Source organism: Athene noctua, chromosome 16 (genome assembly GCF_965140245.1).
Source record: "Athene noctua chromosome 16, bAthNoc1.hap1.1, whole genome shotgun sequence".
NCBI lineage: Eukaryota > Metazoa > Chordata > Aves > Strigiformes > Strigidae > Athene > Athene noctua.
The window spans coordinates 942,504-961,866 of NC_134052.1; the positions used below are offsets into that span (position 1 = coordinate 942,504).

Here is a 19,363-nt window from a genome sequence, read left to right on the forward strand (position 1 = left end):
TGTCTTGGTGAGTGTCCCCAGGTGGGTGTCCCTGGGTGGGTGCCCCCGCAGGGGTATCCCTGGGTGGGTGTCCTGGGCAGGTGTCCCTGGGTGGGTGTCCCTGGGTGGGAGTCCCTGCCGGGGAGCAGCTCCGCGCAGGAGGGGGTTACCGCGGCATTTCCGCAGCCCGTGGGGCCGGGCGGGTGCGGGGGCTCCCTCCCGCCGGGCACCGTGTCCGGGAGCGGGGCAGAGCCCCATCCCCGCCGCGGGGCCGCTCCGGGCGGAGGTGCCGCCGCCGCCAGGTACCGGCCCGGCGCTCGGCGGGGCGGGGGCTCGGGTGCCCGCTGCCCGGTGCCGCGGCGGTGACAGCCGGGGGCGGGCGGGCCGGGGCCGGGGGCGGGGGGCCCGGCCGAGATCCTGCCTCCTCGGGAACAAAGGGAACTCTGTCTCGGCATCTGTCACCGCCGCCCACCCAAAACTTTTCGCTGCGCCTCGGCCGCCCGCCCCGCCGCCGCGGGAGGGTCCCGCCGCACCCCCGGCACCGGCACCGGAGCGGCGGCGCGACCCCGGGGCGGCCCATGCAAGGGCCGAGGCGGCGGCGGCGGCGGCCCGGGGGTAAGAGCGCAGCCGGGGCGGGCGGCAAACATGGAGTCCCGGCGGGTGCGGGCGCGGCGGGCCGGGCCGGGCAGCGCGGAGCGGCGCAGAGCAGCGCGGAGCGGAGCGCGGCCCCGCCGCCTTTGTGCGGGCCGGGCCGGGCCGGGAGCCGCCCCCGGCGTGAAAAGTTTGTGGGAGTCGCGGGTGGGCGCGCTCGGGTGGGTTTTGTTCCCTCTCCGCGTCGTTTCTAACTTGGCCAGTGTTGTTTGTTTGGTCGGGGCTGTTTTGGGGCCGGTTTGCGCCGTTTGCGGGGGTGCGCGGTTCGGGGCCGCGGGCGAGTTTCCAGCTTCTCTTTCTTTCTCCTTCGCCTCCCCGGGCGGCGGGGGGGGGCCGGGGCTCGCCGCTTCCCCCGGCTTTGTGTCCGCGGCGGCAGGGCCCCCGCGCCGCGCTACCTGTTGCGGCCGGAGGGGCGGCGGGGGGCGGCGGGGCCGGGGGGTGTCGGGGCCCGGCCCGCACCCCCGAGCCGAGCCCCCGGCCCGTGACAGCAGCGCGGGGAAGCCGCCCCCGCCGCCCCCCGCCTCCATCCCCGCCGCACAATGACCCCGCGTGGTTCCTTCTCCCCGAAGCAACTCCGACTTTCCAGCCCCTGTCTTTTTCTCCTGCCAAGATTTTTTTTTCTTAATTTCCCCCCCCCCCCAAAATGCTTGTTTTTTTTTTTTTTTTTTTCTTGCCCGCTGCGAGTGGCTCCCCCTGAACCCCGCTTGCGTGCGCGGGGCTCACGCCGGAGCCGTTTCCGCAGCCCTCCGGGGGCTCTGTTTAGGCAAAGCGAAGTGCCGGGGGGTGGGTGGGCTGTTGTCTCTGCCGGTGCCTGGAGCTTCTCCTCCCCCGGGGGGGGGGGCTCTGCCTCTGTATTATCCCCCCTCCTCGGCCGGGTGAGGAGGGGGTGAGCCCCCCCCGTTCGAGGCGGGAGGGGGGGAGCGGGTATGTGGCTGCGCGTCCCCCCCACCCCGGCCGGGACGCTGCCTGATGGCAGCTCTTTGGTCTCCACCTTGCCAGGCTTTCACCAGGAGAGATCTGCAGGCAGCTCCACCATGTCGGATAGTGACCTCGGGGAGGACGACAGCGCCACATCCCCGGACCCCTCGCTGTCCAACAAGAGGAAGAGAAGGGGCAATCTCCCCAAGGAGTCGGTGAAGATCCTCCGGGACTGGCTGTACGAGCACCGCTTCAATGCCTACCCCTCCGAGCAGGAGAAGCTCAGCCTCTCGGGACAGACCAGCCTCTCTGTGCTGCAGGTAGGAGCCAGTTCCCCACACGCTGGGGACACCGGACTGGGAGAATCCCACTGAAGATCCCAAAGGACTCAGCACACTGGAACCACTTGCCTCTGCAGGGCAGTGAGGGGGCAAGGGAGGGAACAGCAAGCAGGGAAGCAAAGCCACCTGCATGTGGTTGAGGGAGGTCTGAGCCCCAGGGACCAGTGTCATGGCAGCACTGGAGCAGAGATTTTTGACCGGCCAGAAGATAGAGGAACTGGGATGGGGACAAACTAAGCTATACCCTGTTGTTAGTAAAAGCTACCACAGGTGGGAGAGTTTCAAGGGGGTGCTGCTTTATCCTTTTTCCCTGGGCACCCCCCAGCAAAGGGGCTATGGCTACCACCCTCCTACATGCAGAACTGGGCAGGGGACAACTGTACTAGAAGGAGAAGCTGAGCTGGGCTTTGGCTGCAGGTGAGCCGTTAGCAGCACTAAGTACTGGCTGGTCCACCTGACACCAGTTACACCAGTTACATTAAGGGGAGCCCAGGCCAGCTGAGGGCTCCTGGGCAGGAGTCCCCCACCCTGCTTGAGTTGTGGGCTAATGTTCTCCTTACGGTGCTGTGGTGGGTGCCTAGCCCGGAGCCCTGGCTAGTAGGGGGGTGGGCCGTGCCTTTCCTTCCTTCTTGTCATCCTGCCTGCTGGTAGGGTGGCAGGGAGAACCTGCCTGCAGCTGTCTGCTCCCCTGAGCCATGTGAAGGCCAGCAGCCCCTGGGCAGGGGGACCCCTGTGCACCCAGGGTCCTGTCACCCCTCTCCCAGCCTGGCAGGGTGGGAGGTGAGTGGGGTCTTTGCTCTGTTTCTGGGGGCACAGTGGGGTGGGAAGCAGCTCTTGTGTGGAGGGGAGCAGGCGAGGGCCATCAGGTTTGCAGCTGAGCTCGTCTCCTTGGGGCTTCTTCTGCACCTCTGGCTCCTTTCCCTTCCTGGCTGAGCGCAGTCCTGGCCAGCCATCCTGGCCACGGCCCATGCGCTGGTGTGTGGGCAGTGGCCGCCTGGTTTTCTTCTTCCTGGCCGGTAAGGCAAACTTTCTCATACTAATGTATTTCCTGAAATGCTGCCTGTGCGATGGATTTGTGTCTGGGTAGCTGCTCCAGGGGGAGGCTGGTGGTCCTGGGAGGGCTTGAGTCAGAGTGTTGGGGGGAGCAGTGGTGGGTTTGGGGCTCTGGGAGTCCAGGTTTGTCCTGGACTGGGGTTGGCACAGTGGTGCCTGGCACACAGGGGTTTGAGGCAGTGGGAGCGGTGGGTGCCCGGCTCTCTGTGCCCTGGGCTCTCTGGGACTGGGGAGGGTGTTGCCAGGCCCCTGGGCTTGTGCTGAGGTGTGGCCTTGCTGTGTGTGGCTGCTGTCTGTCCCATGGGCCCCCCTGCAGCCAGCGTGTGCCTGGTTGAGGCGGCTGCCCCGGTGCTGCCCAGGCAGGGGGTCCCAGCCCGGGGGTGTTTCCCGGGGCCAGCTGAGGGCTTTCTGTCAGTCTGAGGTGATGGTGCGGGGGCTGCTCCATCTGACGAGAAGCCTCTTGGGGCGGAGGTGTGGGACACTCCATGGCGAGGCTGGAGTGGCTGCGGGGTCAGTGCCGATCCAACCCCTCCAGGAGCCTCTCAGGCACAGGGCTCTGCCGCAGCTGCTGGCCAGGCACCCCCTGGTTGTTTATTTGTGCATCCCCCTCCCCAGTCCGATGGCTTGGGGAGCTGGAGCCAGGTGGGAGCAGCCAGGGATGGGGCGTGCAGCAATTTGGGGCCTCCTGGGAGGGTGGGAAGCCATGTGACTTATTTGCAGAAGGTTGGGAGGTGAGAAAGTGGTGCCTGCTCCTGGTGAGGCTTCTCCGACCACAGCAGGTTCCCAAGCCTGTGCCCTCCTGCGGGGATGGGCTTTTCCTCCTCACAGAGGGGCTGCTGCTGTTGCCGCAGTGGTGGGGACAGATGCTGCAGATGTGTGCGCTGGTGGTGGGGCCAAGTGATGGGTATGTTCAAAAAGGGAAAAAAAGAAGCTGCTTACTTCAAAGCCGAGGCATATCCCAGCTCCCCAGGTAGGGGACGCCATGTGGTGTCCTGGGGTGTCACCAGTGGCTGCGTGTGCCTGTCTCCGTGCCACGTTTTCTACAGGGTATGCTGGAAGGGGATCAGCAGGATTTTGGGGGGGCTTCTCAGTGCTGTGGAGTTGGTTGGGCTTTTTGTTGGGAGTTCAGTCCTCTGGGGATTACAGCGGTTGATGGACGTGGGATCACAAGATCACGTCGAGGGAGCTCGGTGAAGGCTTGGAAGAGGGGAGGGTGTTTGGAGGGGAAAAGGGGGTGAGACTGCTCTATTTTGAGGGTGTTAAATGCCAAATATTGTCTTAAAAAATACAACTGAAATCTTGCTGCAATTGAAGTTGTGGTAAGGTCTCTCCTTGGGGGAAATACTTTAAGTAGCACTTAAGAAAGTGTAGGAAAGATCAGGTTGTGTGTTTTTTTTTTTTTTCCCCCGGATTTATTCTCTTCTGATCGTTTTCTAGGAAGAAGGCAGTTATTTTAATGTAGCATTTTACATAAAGATGCTGAAACAATACATGGCCATGGCTGAATCCATGGCTGCTGTGTTTCTGAAGGGCTTCCAGAGGTGTAGCTGCAGAGCTCTGCCTCTTTGGTGTGCAGATGGCTGGAAGAGCCTTTAAAGTTAGCTGTAACCTCAGCCCTTGGCAGGAGGCACAGGAAGGTGTTGATGCAGCCACAATCCCTGCCTTAGGTGATGGGGGCTGCAGCCCTTCGAGCTGCTGCTTTTAGGGTTTTCCATCCATGCTGCTGTCCTGCTGTTGACCTGCAGTCAGTTGCTGGGACTTAAGGGCTGCTGTGGGGGTAGAGTGTGGAGCCCACTCTTCCCTGGGGAGTGGGCAGCACTGCTCGAGAGCCATGGCAGCCCCGGCGGCTCTCTGCAGCCTTGCTCTGGCTCATGGGTGGCTCGGCCCAGGCTCTGTTCAGTGTGCTGGTGTGGTGAGCCAGTGCTGGGGGGGCTGGTGGCCGTGCACTGTCCCCACTGGGGTGGGCTGGCAGGGCTGGGTGGGAGTGTTGCAGCTGGGACAAGGGTGCAGGGAGGAAGGGGCCGCCCCAGGCAGGCGGTGCCAGGCAGGAAGCAGCCAGCGCTGGGGTTTCCGTGAGTGGCTGGGAAACCCCTGCCAGGAGTGGCTCTGCCTCTCCGGAGCCCCACGGGGAAGGAGGTGCAGGGCTGGAGAGTGAGGGAGACCTGTGGGGCTGGGGCATGCGGGTGCTGCTTGCTGGGTCCGGGGTGGGGGTTCTGGTGGCCTGGCTGTGCGTGCGTTGTAGTCCTGGGCTGACAGCACTGCCTCCCTCTCTCCTCCCAGATCTGCAACTGGTTCATCAACGCCAGGAGGCGGCTGCTCCCTGACATGCTGCGCAAGGATGGGAAGGACCCCAACCAGTTCACCATCTCCCGCCGAGGGGGCAAAGCTGGTGACGTGGCCCTGCCGCGGGGGGCTGCTGCTGGCTCTGGGGTGCTGGTGGTACCGCCCGTGACGGCCGCGGGGGCCTCCAAGGTGCTGTCGATGTCCGTGTGCCCGCAGGTACTGTGCCACCCTGCCCAGGCGCTGGGCAGCAACCTGGCGGTGGTGAGCGCCCACAGTCCCGAGTGGGAGAAGCCCCCCGGCCCGCCACGAGCAGAGCCGGACCCCAAAGCTCCGCTGGGTGCCACTGGCAGCACCGTGACCTTGCTGGCCCGGGCTGAGGCGGCCAGCCCCACCAGTGGACTCTTCAACACACCACCCCCAACGCCCCCCGAGCTCTTCGGTGACGACTTCAGCAGCTTCCAGCTGCTGGTGGAGGTGGCGCTGCAGAAGGCGGCTGAGCTAGAGTCGCAGCGGCAGGGCGGGCAGCTGCCCCTCTTGCCCCAGACTGAGCCCCCGGGAGCCTCCATCCCCAAATAACCCCCTGGGCCAGGTCCCACAGGGTGCCCTTCCATGGGGGTGCCGGACCCTCCCAGCCTCCTGCCACCCGTCTGCCTGCACCCCCCGACCAGCTCATCTCAGAAGCGGACTCCTGCCCTTCCAGGGGCTCTGGTCTCTGCATCAGCCATGGTGGGAGAGGAAGGACTGTTCCACCCTGCCATCCTCTCGCTGGGGAGGCACCCCCACCTCCCAGGATACTCCAGAATGGTGCCATCCGGCCGTTGTGAAAAGACCTTTGCAGCTTGACTGACCTCTCCCTGCTGCGACTGACGGTTACTGCGGAGTTCCCCTTGGAAAACCTGCTGACTTCTTTTTCTCTCTCCTGTAAACAAGGGTCCAGCCAACACTGCTTCTTCAGGGAGAGAAAAAGAGAATTTATTTTTTTTAAAGTTGGTGTCTGTTTTAAGGACTATGGATGAAAAGCTTTTTCTCCCAGATATCTGATCTTTTAGCCCCTCCCTCCCATTTTTTTTTCCCCTTTTGTTTGTGGAGGACCTTTCTGGTACCTTGTGCTGGACAGGAGCCCTGCTTTGCCCGGGGAAGGGCAAAGGACAGATGAACTGGAAGCCTGAAGTCTGTGGCGTTTTTTCACATGGAAAACATGGGACCCTCCTCTTCTGCTTTAGGGTGTTATGGATACAGCCAGCAGAAATCTCTATGGTGCTGTTTAGCAACTTTTTGTTGAAACATTTTCCCTTTAATTGTGATTTATTATATGATTTTTTTTTTCTTCTATGAGCATTTCCACAAGTTCCCCGTGTTTCTCTTGAATTCCTGCTGAATACGTGCACATTGTGTCCCAGAACAGAGAGCACACTGCAGAGCCTGTGAGACGCTGACAGCAGGCTGCTGCTGGGGGCAGATGCAAAGCTGAGACTGTGAAATTTTGTATCCAACGTCTTTATTTTCTTTTTTTAAAAAAAAACATTTGGAAAGAGGTGTGTTGCGGGCATAGGCATGCGTGTTCTTGTGCAAGCATGGTGCTCGCAGCCTGCAGACCGCAGTTCTGGAAAGCTGAGTTCTCTCATCAGCCAAGTGCTGATGACCTGCCCTGGGAACACGGAGGGATGGAGTCCCGTTGCCCTGTCCCCTCCCTCCCGCTCCTGCTCCCGGGGCTGTGCCTGGCTGTGCGGTGCTGGGGACCTCTAGTGACAAGCTGGTGTCTGCTGGGAGCTGGCCTGGCCCCCCCAGCCTGGCCTGGCCCCCCCAGCCTGGCCTGGCGGTGGGTTTTGGGGCTCTGGGGCAGTTCCTGGTTGGGCATCGCTTGCTGTCACTGAGCCTGGGTGCTGTGCTGGTCCTGGGACTGAGATACTGCTGTTTCACTGTAAAATGTAAGTTAAATAGCGATACGTACGCACCTATGTTATCTATCCTGAGAAACACTAATCCTAGGTAATTAGCCTGATTATTAAGTTGCATGACTAGAGATAATAATGTCCACAGGATCTGGTGCTCTGCAGTGGTTGGAGCCAGCGGTGCTGGGGGAGCAGCACGCTGCAGGATGATGGGGTGTGGAAGGGAAAAGCACTGATTTTGGGGGCTGACTTTTCTTCAGCAAGATGGTGGCAGGGGAGCAGAGTTCCTGTAGGGCTCCAGCACTGCCCAACTGGGCAGACGAACCACTCCAGATGGATGCTCACCACGTGGCTGTGAACGTCCCCTTCCTCATGTCCAGCCTTTGCCCTCTGCTTCCTTTGTAGGGAAAGCCCTGAGTTTTAGGACTCCCTTCCTTATTTCTAGGTAGCCCTTTGCCTGGTCACCCTCTGCAGTTCTGTTTCTTCCCCCAGGGGAGGGTGAGGCTTTTTAGTCTCCTCCACTTATTTTGCCCCAGTCAAACCAAAGTGGTTTCCTCCCCCAGGGCAGGAGTGCTACAGCTGTGCCTGTGCCGGGGACTGGTGTTGCTGCCCTAGGGATGGACCAGAAAGAGTGGGGAGGGCAGGGATTATTGGAATGAAATTTATGGAGCAAAAGAACTACTTAAATATCTTTCTGTTTGTTCTTCTGTTGTCAAATAAAAGTTTTTTTTAGTTTTGTTTTTTTTTTTTTTTAAATATGAACTTTGTGTGAGACTGGACTATGTCATTTGTGGGTGGCTGACTTGCTCCACCCTCACCACCAGCCCCCACCTCCTGACACTCAGCCAAAGCAGCTTAAGAGGTCTGAGGAACGTTGCTGGGTGTGGAAAAAATGGGCCCAGTGCCTGGCACGGGCCTGCGCCTGCCCTGCCATCATTTGGTCTGATGTTTGATGTGCTCACTTCCCACAGCATTTGATCCCGGTGTCTGGGAGCCAGAAGGCATTTGGCAGCAGCAGAGGGCTGATGCATTTGTCTTCCCTCCTCCTGGCGGACATTGGAGAAGGGAGACAGCAGTGCTACTAGCCCCTTGGCAAAGGAAAAAAGAAAGCAGCTCAGTGGGGCTCTACTGCACACCATTTCCAGGGTCAGGAACCCTGTGAAGTGGGCAGGGGTCTTCCAGAGCTCTTCTGGAGCAGCAGCCCCAGCCCGCCTTGCTCTGCCACAGCTGCTGCACTGCTGGCATGGATAGTGGCAGCACGGGAGCTGCAGCAAGGCTGGGCTCAGGCTGCTGTGGCTGCTCCTGCACTGCTCTGGGGATTTGCCAGCCTCTTGTGTGTGCTGGGAGTGTGTGCTCTGATATTTCATCTGCTAGTGCCTTCTACATGTGCCAGCTCAGGGTTATAGTCTCTGTGCCAGCTTGATGTCCTGCTTCCCTTGGGATGGATACCTGCTGGAGTGGGGGCTAGCACCCGTTCAAGCCCTGCAGCCCCATCATCCCTGGCTTCCCTGTGGTGTAGGGTGACCCCAGGGTCTGTGCACCCTCCCTGGCACTGGGAGCCCAGCCTCATGCATTCACTCATGCAGCTTCAGGGAAAGCCCATGGCAACTCTGGTGATAGGAATAGCAACAGGGTGTCCCCCATGCTGCGTGGGCTGCTGGCACTTAGTGCTCCTGGTGGGGATTAGGGGCTGGAGCCAGGACTCAGCCAGGGCAGGACAACTTGGGGGTGATGGTCTGCACAGCAGCGCGGGGTCATGGCTGGGTAAAACACAGCTAGTGCCTGCCCCCAGCTCTGCTTGCCCCTCCTGTGGCCTCAAGTAGCACCTCAGGGTTCGGAGCTGTAGAGAGGTGCCTTTGCCCTGGCCAGGCACTGGGGACCTGCAGGCAAGTCGGGCAGAGCCTCAGAGGCCTGCACGGGCCTCCATGGGGAAGGAGCACACCCTGTCACGGGGCGATGGGTGGGCATTTCCCGCAGGCATAAGGAGAGTGCTGGGAGGGGGGCAGCTGGCATCCTCACCCCCCGGCGCGGCGCTGAGCGGCGTTACCTGGGGTGAGGCTCAGCTCTGCCCCCCCCGCCAGCACCTCCAAGGGCAGCAGCCGGGATGTGTGCTCCCAGGAGGGGTCCTGCTGGCTGACCACCACCAGCCCTGCAGCCCCCCTGCCCTGGGTATGATGAGCCATTACACTGAGCGCAGAAAAGCATCGTTAATGTGATGTTTTCCTATTTCTCGTGCCACAGCCAATACTGCCCTGAAAATACCCACGTAGGGATGAGGCTTCAGGAGAGCCTCCCTAGCTGCTGCATCTCCCGTCGCTGGGGCGAGGAGGCAGTGCAGGGCGTCATGCTGTGCCCCAAACCAGCGCAACCAGAAGGTAAATTTATGCATCACAAGGGTCTCCGATCCCCCAGGGATGTGTGGTCAGCAGCAGCACAAACACCCCCCCCTCCTTCCTGCTGTGCTCCTCTTACCTGGATAGTGCCGGGAGATGCTCCCCTGGCAGTGCTCCTCAGGGCATGCACCAGCCCGGCTCCATACCCCCCCAGTTTCAGCGCTGCCCGGGGTGCTGGACCTGAGCAGAGTGCTGAGCTGGCGCCACCGAGCCCGGCAGGAAGCGGCACACATGGCGGTCGCGGGAGGATGGCGGCGCGGAGCAGGCAGCTGTTCCCCGCGAAGCCCAGGGCAGACACAGCTGGCACGGCGGCGGCTCTCATTCCACCGGCGAGACCTCGCCTGCTGCAGCTCTCCGGCCAGGGCACAAACCTCACGCAAAGCCCCAGCGCGGGCTCAGCCGGGGCCTGTCCCGGTGATGCCCAGGCCGCGGGACCGGCTCGGTCCGTCCTGTCAGTCGCTGCTGCCCGAGGAGCACGACGGGGGCCGACCCTGTCCCTGCCGGCGCTGAGAAGCTCCGCCTGGGCGCGGCCCTCCCCTCACCGCAGGCCCCGAGCGGGCAGCGGGTGGCGCCGGGCCCAGCTGCGCCCACGGCCGGCGGCGCTGCCGGGTTCGCCGCAGCGGGCAGCGGCCCGAGGCCGGCCCCGCCACCCCGCCCTCTCACCGCCGGGGGCCGCGGGGCCCCGCCCACCGCTCCCGCCAGCAGTCCCGCCCCCTCCCGGCCATTTGCCCCAGCGATAGAGGGGTCTCTCGTGATTGGCTGGAAGGACCGGGCGCCCCGCCTACCGGGCTGCCGAGCTTCTACATCTGACAGGGAAGGCCCACCACCTACCTGCACAGGGGGCAGCCATTTTGTTTCACCCACCATTTTAGAGCAGGGAGCAGCCATTTTGTTAAACGTCATACAGCCCTGTGATTGGCTGACAGCCACCCCTTGGCACCGTCATACCCACGTGTTCTCAGGCAGCCCCGTGATTGGCTGCTCGCTTCCTTTGGACCCCAAATTGCTCAGATATAAAAATACATACGTTTCTATACAGTGTATGCATATATGGAATTATTTCTATAAAGGCGTGTATAACTTTTTTCAGATGGACACCTCTATCTGTGTAGACAGATATATTTTAACAGATGTTGGACTAGAGGATCTTCAAGGTATTTTCCAGCCTAGGTGATTCTGATATGCACATTTATAAAGTTGTAGAGATTCCATACATACGGCCCTAAACCCAGAGGTGTGAAATAGATAAAAATCAGGGGAAGGGCCCTCTGGTCTGATGGGCTTGTGTAGGTAAATCAGTGGGAGGGGGGAGTGGTCCTGCCAGCCAGTCACCGTAGACTACCTGATTGAGGGCGGGGCTTCCTGCGCAAATGGCCTATGAGGCTGCGGGAGGGCGGGACTTCCGCCCAGGACACCTGCCCCGCACTGCCCCGGCCCGCCCCCTCCCCGGAGCAGCCGTCAGTTACCCCCCGGCTGCCAATAGCTGACAAACGAGTCCCATTACCAACCACTCACAGATACCACTGCTGAGAATAAAGAGGGAGAGAGACTGCAGGCAGCTATAAATTAAGACTGCATTTGTTTATTATTTTTTTATGGTAAGTCAGCCAGCTGTCCTTGCTGCTGTAAGTTCTTCTCCTCCAAGGCGGCAGGAAACAAAATGAGTCAGGCAGGCGCACACACGCCCCTCCGCTACGCAGCCTCCCTCCGAACAGCCGCACGCACACCCCTTCGCCCATCCCGGCTGCAGCCCGCGGGCCCGCTGCCAGCCACCAGCCATGAAGAGTCATCCCAGCCCAGGGGATTGAAGATCATTTGACAACTCATTTGCTGCCTACAGACTGCCAGCCCCAGAGACAGCAGCCTTCCAGGCCAGCTCTCCAGCAGCAGCCACTTTTGGAGAAGTTAGAAAAAAAAAAAATTAAAAAAAAAATCACCTTTTCCTGCTGTTCCCAATTTCAATGCTAGAGCTCTCTAAAACTGCATCTTTACAATCTCTTCCCCAAAAACCTGACAGTGCAAGCCAACATGTCAGTGTCTCTACCCACAAAGATCACAACCAATGCCAAATTTGAGTTATGTTATAGCCAAGCTTTGACGTGAATCTAATTCCGTGTTTGAGAGTTTATGGTAGGCAGGCAAAAATCTGAGAGCACCTGTGCATGGACAACACTGGACACTATACAATGGTCACTCAGACATCATTCAGGATTTCACTTTTATTTATTTTTTGCCTTCTGGATCACCAACACCCTCACTGAAACTTCTCTAGAATTCTACCCCCAGCCCATGAAAGTAGCACACAATCTCCCAACTCATTCAAGTGAAGAAAAAAAAAAAAATTTCCAGCAAGATCACTCAGGATGGGGCCAAATGCTTATTCTGAGGGGGTGGCAGTTCTGACTTCAAGAAGCCAGATGGAAAAGGAGACTTACAAAGGGGAAAATGGGCTAAAAAATATTTAGCAATCCTTCCTCTACCCAGAGAGCAGGGAGATAAGGAAAAAATAGTCATCTGATTACACACAGGGTATATATTTTTACACACACTTTTACACACATCTAGATATAGTACATGTAAAAATATATGCTATACATATGCCCATTCTCACCAAGGTGGTTTTAGTACACCATCTGCACTGTGCGTATGGGCATGTATACGTGTGTATGAATTAAATGTACAGGTACTACTAAGTGTATATGTGCATATGTACACATACATACAGGCAGGCAGCCTACCACCAGCTACCTGTGCCTTCCTCTTTGTACAAAACGCAGTCCTCCCACCCTGAAATACCATTACACTCTCCCCAGCCCACTTTGAAACAGGTCCCCCAGTGTAGCAGCTTCTTTCTCAACAAGCAATTCAAGGAAAATAACTTTGTAAAGGGAAAAGGAGAAAAATCAAAGTGAAGCGTGTGTGGATCATGCCCATAGTTGCTCTGTGGTCCTTCAGGTCCCCTCCTGTGCCTGGAATAAGGTACTGTTCTCTCAGGATCAGCCAGCCAGGCACTGTCCCTTCTCCCTTTGCCAGTTTATTGCACATTTGCTTCTGGGCTGCATTTCAACAACTCTGCATTACATTCCACAGACCCTGTCATCCTCTCACTTCAATAAAACAAAGGAATACAAACCCACTGCCCTGTCCCTGCCCACCCATCCTCCCCCCACCCCAGTATCCCCATCAAAAGGAAAACAAAAAAAACCCCAAGAAAGGCTGCTTGCTAGCAGAGTGCAACAGTAGTACACACTGAATGGGTGTTCTCTTCAGGAGCTCTGTGGAAAAGAGGTTATTTCTAACACGGTAAACAAAGCCATGCAAAGGGTGGGAGAAAGGAAGCAGGAGGAAAAAATAAAGAATGAGAAGGAAGAACAGAACTGAGGAGGAGGAAGAACACAGCATGGCAAGTGCTCAAGGCTTCATGTTTTCTTGTCCTCTTCTTGTAAACAAGCTAATAATTCTCATTAGATAGAACAAGTAAAAAGACTGAAGTTCCAAGTTGAGGGGCTGGAGTTTCCAGGAGTCTGTTCAGTCCATTCAGCAACACCACAGCCAGTGAGAAAACAAGGGGTATTTTTTCTTTTTTTGTTTGTTTGTTTTTTGTTTTTTTTTAAAATCTTCATTACTTAAAGCTGAGAGAAAAAAGCCAACTCAGGAGCCCTTTTCAAGGATGGCTCATTGTCTCTAGACTGAATAAATCACACTAGTTTAGAGAGAACCTTTTTTTTTTCCTTTTTAATGACTTATAAAAACCACACGGTTCCTTCCTCTGCCCCTTTGCTCAAAGGCGGGTCTGTGCCTCGGGTACGTATATCTCGATGCTATCTGCGCTCTCCGTGGCCGAGTTCTGCCGGACAGAGGCAGCCCGCTTGGCTGCCATAAGACGCTTGCGAGCTTCCTGGCGCTGCTTGTCTGAATCAGAGACTTTGTCCCGGTTCAGTTGGGTTTTGGACTTGGCTGGCTTCTTTGGCACTGGAGGGGGTGGTTTTTTCTCTTCCTTTAGGGAGACAGTAAGGAAAAACCCAAACATAAAATAAAAATGCACATACAGAAGCTTGCTCTGTGATATGGCAGGGACTCTCATGGCATGACAGACTAAGCAGTGAGGCAGAGTGTCAGGAAGAAGCAGCAGGAGTAGTTCTTGAGCAAGACATTCATCAAAATCAGCTTCCCCAATTTCTAGAAATGTGCCATATTGCATTTCATGGCATAGAGGCCTTCTGCGAAGTGGACTAGAGTTTGCAGACCATGTCTGGCCCAACTATATGTCAGAGCACAGCACAGGCAGTACAAAGACTGAACTTGATCCAGAACTGCAGAATTCCAATATGCCACCCTGCCCAGAGCCATAGTCCTCCTTCCTACCCTCACGTCTGGTCAGGCAGCCTGGCCCAGGGACACAGCCTGTGCTACATTTTCAAAAGGTTCAAGTAGGTGTTTTTTATACTACTCAGACACCAGGAATACTTAAAACCTATTCATACAGTGCTTGCAACACTAGAGGCCTCTGTACCACTGCTTTAAGCATATACCACCACTCATCACTCTGGTCTCTCTCTATCTTTAACACTTTTTCCCCTTGTACAAAATTGTTTCCACTATTACTCAAGAGGAATGGTCTCGGTGCATTGCAAGGCTGTGAGATTACACTGCACACGTGCAAGATGGCAAAGGCCCTAGAGATCTTCCATTTGCAGACACAAATAAATCTCAGATACCTGAAATGTCTGCAAGGTGCTCTGGCCACCCTCTACTGCCCCACAAGGTGCTCTGGCCACCCTCAACTGCCCCACACTCACCTTTCTCTCCGGTGTCTCTGCCAATTGCCAGCTATTAGCTTTCAGGTGGTACAGCTCATCAAACTTCATGCTGATGTCTTCAATGGACAACTGCAGGAGATCCCAAAACCCAGCTAGGTCCTGGGCTGTGGGTCTGGGATTGGCATTAGGGTTCTAGAAGGGAAAGTGTAAAGAAAGCCTTTCAGAAACAATAAGCCCTCCTGACAAGCAGAGCAGTCTGCACAGCCTACATATTCACCCCTGTTAAGTCTACCTGCCTGACAACTGAAATGTCAAGAACCCATATGAGACACCAACCCTAAATATGTGGACACACAATGCCATCATTTACAGTCAAAACTATTTCTGCAAAGATCAGGAAGTATTTCTCCTATAGGAGCCTGAAAAAGCATCCCAAAAAAGACATTCTCTGTAGCAGAAAGCACTAGCTCCCGTTTTCCCCAAGGCTTCCCCAGCTAGCACTAACCCCACAGCAGTAACCTCCAACTGAAGGTCCCCAGCATGTGATTCAGAGCTAGAACACTGGTTTCTTACACAGGGATCCTGATTCCAGGGTGGGTAGTAACAGAAACAGACACAACATAATGCAAAGCACAGTTCCAACATCTGGAGAACTTGCACACCAGTGTACAGTGATCCAAAGAAGCCAATGTATTTCATGAGCTAAATTACTTTGCTACACAACCCCCACCCCTCACCCCCCCAATCTGAAAGTATCAGTATTTCTCAGGCTAGGTTGAAAAATTTTAAATTGCTTGTTTCTTCCAAGAACACAATTTTCCCAGTTCTGAAACATCTGAACTGCTATCATAGGCCTGGATTGTCTAAGGAAAGCACGGGATCAGATCCGAGCAACTCAGAACAAAGTGTCAAAGGGAGGCCTCAGCACAAAGCTCTGTTGAAAGCCTGGCAGCTAGTGTGTTGCTGCTAGTCTCAGCTGTGATCAGCCAGAGATCAGCAAGCAGATGCTCAGCATTTCACCCCCTGCTCCTTCCCGAGTTTCTTTAAGGCTTTTCTTGCAAGTAAAGGGGAATCCACCTCCAAGGTTTGCAAAATCTACACCATGATAAAGCTTGAGGGGAAAAACAAAACAGATTCCCATCCATCCCCACATTAGCCCTGTTCAGCTCCCAGCGAGGGCAAAACCTTGCATTATATTCGAAGGGATCAGATTCAAACAGTGCTTTGTGACCAGTGGGGGACAATCCTGTTGGGACAGTTTTACCATCTACTTAATCTACATACAAAGCAAGCACGTCTGAAGATGAACAGTAGACTTTCCAAACATTCCTCCCTATTTGGCAAAACCTCAGTGGTTCACCTCAAAAAGCCCTTTCTTGTTACTTCTAAAGAGGTAGTTTCCAGGACACACAGCATTATGGTGAGTTGACAGTTCAGACCCACAGAGAGACTCAGTGTATTCAGCATGCCCTGAGTAGCAGTTGAAGAAAATTCCTCTGTGCTCAGGTAAGCACCAAAAGGAACTGCAAACACTCATCCCTGAGCAGAGCACAGCTCGAGCACTGCCTGTTCACTAGAGAGGTTGAGGCAATCAGCCTCCCACTGGCTCAGCTGCCATTTTAAATCAGCAGCATGGCATGGTGGTCAGGCTGTAGGCTACAGCTGCACTGGCTTTCTTTTTACAGTGACAGTAGCTTGTTAATGCCTGACCATGTTCTTGTAGTGCTGTTGAAACAGGTACATCCCCCCTCTCAAAAACCAGAAGAAATAGATCCAGACTCACCAAGTTTTGTTCACAGAGGCCGTGGAATTGCTGGAACTTCTGTGACATTAGTAACTGTGCACTGCCCACTGCACTCAGGACTTTTCCTAGGACTATGGGGGGAGAAAGAAAAACCACAAAAAAAACCAACACAACCTCAGTTGAACAGTCTATTAAACCTCAATTGAACAGACTATTAAATGCAGCAATGAATGAGTGTTTATGGAACAATGAAAGACTCTTCATTCATTAGAAAAGGTGTTTCAGAGATCCCCAAGGAACTAACTGCTCTCAGGGAAAGAAGATGTACTGAAACTATAATCTGCATCTGTCTTTGCCATCTATTATTACTCCTTCTAGAACAGGCCAAAAGCAGGCCAGACTGAGAATAACAACATCAGAATTAGCAGAAAGTACCTTAAACTGTCTTCAGCCTATCAGACAAGCCACCAGCACAATCTCATTGAGCAGATCTGCTGGCACCTGATTGCAGATCATAACCTGCTCTTCCACGCATGCACAGGGTGAAGGCAGCAAGGGGCAAAACTGTCTCCAACCTCCATTTACCAGAAGTGATTAATACTGGCAGGCTAGGGCTTTATGCTGCTCTTAGTGGGTTTTCCAAGAAGCCTCTGGGCATGGCAGCATTCCTCTGCTCATTAATGGATAAACACTGTATGGGCTTTCCCCTTCCAAAGGCACAGCTGAGAGACCCACGTGCATGCAGCTACACTGTGAACAGGGATGAACTGATTCCTCTTCTCTTTGGTCTGCTGCTGCACCTACTGAATCAGTTCTGAATGTTTATCAATCTTGATGGGACAAGTGTAAACTGGGCTCTCTCCATACTCACTAAGTTCTGTTACAGAATCTACTAGGAGACTGTTCTTTGGGGTCACAGATTAATGCCACATTGGCCTTGGTGTCTTTTCTTGCCAGAGCACTCTTGCCACAGGCAAAAGAAGGGCTGGGCAGCTAGTGCAGCATTTGAGAGCAACAGGATTAGAGATTAGCTCCCCCAAGCCCTAGCAGTAAACTGTAACTGAGTCTCACCATTATTTCACCTTTCTCAGATATTAAAAAAATAATCAGACTCAAAACAAAGATTCTGCCCTCTGCAGCCTGGTCACCCACTTCTGTCACTCTGTATGCACCATGGGCATGATTTCCACTGCAAGAAGCAAAGGTTTTGCCAACTCATTTGAAAATAACTGAACAACCCAACTGGGACTGAACCCAATAAAATCAAGTTGCTTGTGTTCCCTGTGCATGTGCTTTTGGTGTATTTAGCACAAAGCTTTCCCATATGAAGAAACCTCCTCTTTGCTGTGAAGTCCACAGATTCAACAGATCAAACAAGCCCAGAAGTCGTGTGCGTTCTGCCAACTAAGCTTTCACCTGCCTGATTGAATACAGCCTCCCTGAAAGCAATCCATTTAAGCTTTTAGCAGTTTTGAATGTCCAAGAACATGCACCATCCCCTGCAAGTCTTACACACTGTATCACAGTATTACTTCTTACCCCATTTGCTACAGGAAGTCACCTTATCCTTTCCAAAGAAGAAAAAAAGTGTTCCTTGTCCCATACTCATCTCCATGTTCTGTCTCTCTTGGGACTATCAGCAATTTAACTGCAGAAAGCTGATCCAACACTCAGTTACAACTCTTTCTCAAGGAAGGAGCTGCTAGGCTACTCCAGTCAGCCTCTGGACACCAGACAACACCTACCTTCTTCAGAGAGGTTGTTCTCTTTGGTCTCCTGGTCCATCTGGCGGCACCAGCCTTCTAACCGCTCTGTTTCTGCCTGTAGCAGCTTCAGGAACCAGTACCCATCCCGCCGGCAGGCTCCTGGCTGTGTGGGTTCTGATGGCGAGGTGGAGGACATCTCAAGCCAGGGGTCAGGAGGAGGGAGAGAGGAAGGCTCAAGGGCTGGGTCATTGTTTTCTCCATAGGAGAGGTTTCTCTTAATCTGTGAGGGCTTGGCTGGTTGCCTGGTAGTGGCATCAACACCAACAGAGTTGTTGTGTTGGGGGCACTCAGCAAGGCTTCTCTCAGATGATTTACAGCTAGAGTTATTAGGTTCCTGTGTGTCAGAGTCTGTGTCCTGTTTGGAGGACATACTGCGAGAGTGGCTGTTTCTAGAGAGATCAAAAGCAAACATTAAATAGCAGAACTCAACGTGGCTGGCCTCACACACTGACAGTGAAATGCATTTGTTTATTATGCCTGGAGATGAGCCTCACCCTGCCCGCCCTGCCCCTCCTCACACACAAACACACACCATACATTCAGACAGACAAAATTATAAGGTTGCCTGCTTACTGCAATAGGCCATTCAGATGAGAGGACTGACGCACATCTATAATTACATCTTGTACTTTTAATTTCAAACTCCCATTGATTTGGCTGTTTACAAAACAAGTGCTTTTTGCAGCAGGTATGTGCTGTGGAGGAAGAGCTCTCCGTGGGCCCCCATTCAACACCACTCATATTGGAACAAAGAAGGGAAGAAGGTCTAAGCAAAAGTGGGGGAAGTGCGATTTAAAAGAAAGGAAACTACAAAAGCTTGCGTCTTTCACTTACCGCCACTCGTCCTCTACCTGTACCCCGATGGACTGGAATTTGGTGGCTGGTGGAGGAGGCTCCTCTTTTGCCACTGGCTGAAGGCAGTCAACCTTATTAAACAAAAAAAATACAGACAAAAACAGACACAAGAACTTGCTGCTGGAATTCACATTAGTACACCAGGAGTGCTGCACACACACACAGCATGCTGACACCACACACCAACTGGAGGGTTGTCTTAGGAGAGGCACAAGGCTCAGGTCTGCTTCCACTTAGGGATGAGGACTGTATCCTGCCAGGCTGCTGCCAGATATCTGCTCTAAGAGCACTCAGCAATGCCATCCACCACTGTTTGCATGGTTGTGGCATCTGACCAAAGCAAAGGCCAAGAGATTCAAGAGAGGGCAGTGATCTGATTAAGACTGACAGCAAAACCCAGCTTCCTCTCTCACAGGGATTGATACCCTCCACAGTTCTGGATAAGAGGGTTAGAAGGTTTTAGGAAGGAAATCCAGGCCATGGAGCAGGTGGCTTGGGAACCAGCTCAGAAAAGGAAGAGGAGAGGAAGGCAGTCAGCCTCTTCAGTGTGAGTTCTCTTGCCTTGCTGCCCTTTCAGCATGTGTTCTGCCCCACTGGCACTGCAGAAAAGCCCTCACTACCACATGTACCTAACAGGCCTGCTAGCCTTACGGAGATCTTACTTGGTGCACACACACACAGTGGCTCAAGGCACAGATCCTGCATTTTGACTTGCCCAAATGTTCAGG

The 19,363-nt window shown here is 54.9% G+C and overlaps 2 protein-coding genes across 13 annotated transcripts in view; one reads left to right on the forward strand and one right to left on the reverse strand.

Moving 5' to 3' along the window:
- The first annotated feature begins 240 nt into the window (after nucleotides 1–240).
- TGIF2 (TGFB induced factor homeobox 2) lies at nucleotides 241–7,854 on the forward strand. 3 transcript variants are annotated; one of them, XM_074920213.1, is made up of 3 exons: nucleotides 241–281; nucleotides 1,630–1,868; nucleotides 5,223–7,854. In XM_074920213.1, the coding sequence occupies exons 2-3, from the start codon at nucleotides 1,665–1,667 to the stop codon at nucleotides 5,799–5,801; spliced, it is 783 nt and encodes a 260-aa protein (XP_074776314.1). In that variant the 5' UTR covers nucleotides 241–281; nucleotides 1,630–1,664; the 3' UTR covers nucleotides 5,802–7,854. The 3 variants fall into 3 exon arrangements, with proteins under 3 accessions (XP_074776314.1, XP_074776313.1, XP_074776312.1); XM_074920212.1 differs by lacking the exon at nucleotides 241–281 and adding an exon at nucleotides 406–594; XM_074920211.1 differs by lacking the exon at nucleotides 241–281 and having other exon boundaries at nucleotides 1,542–1,868.
- Nucleotides 7,855–11,092: 3,238 nt separating this feature from the next.
- Nucleotides 11,093–19,363, reverse strand: part of DLGAP4 (DLG associated protein 4) — a 180,242-nt gene continuing 171,971 nt past the window's right edge. For all 10 annotated transcript variants that reach the window (XM_074920639.1, XM_074920645.1, XM_074920643.1 and 7 more), the window contains 5 exons: nucleotides 18,615–18,706; nucleotides 17,760–18,169; nucleotides 16,054–16,145; nucleotides 14,310–14,462; nucleotides 11,093–13,507 (listed from right to left, as the gene is read on the reverse strand). In XM_074920639.1, the coding sequence (XP_074776740.1) occupies nucleotides 13,292–13,507; nucleotides 14,310–14,462; nucleotides 16,054–16,145; nucleotides 17,760–18,169; nucleotides 18,615–18,706 (963 nt within the window). In that variant the 3' untranslated portion in view covers nucleotides 11,093–13,291. The remainder of the gene's footprint in view (nucleotides 13,508–14,309; nucleotides 14,463–16,053; nucleotides 16,146–17,759; nucleotides 18,170–18,614; nucleotides 18,707–19,363) is intronic.

Bases quoted from the DNA above. Each gene is read 5' to 3' on its own strand.
- TGIF2 (XM_074920211.1), top strand. From the start codon at position 1,557: ATGTGGCTGCGCGTCCCCCCCACCCCGGCCGGGACGCTGCCTGATGGC. The intron at 1,869-5,222 runs GTAGGAGCCAGT...CTCTCCTCCCAG, and splicing joins CCAGCCTCTCTGTGCTGCAG to ATCTGCAACTGGTTCATCAA.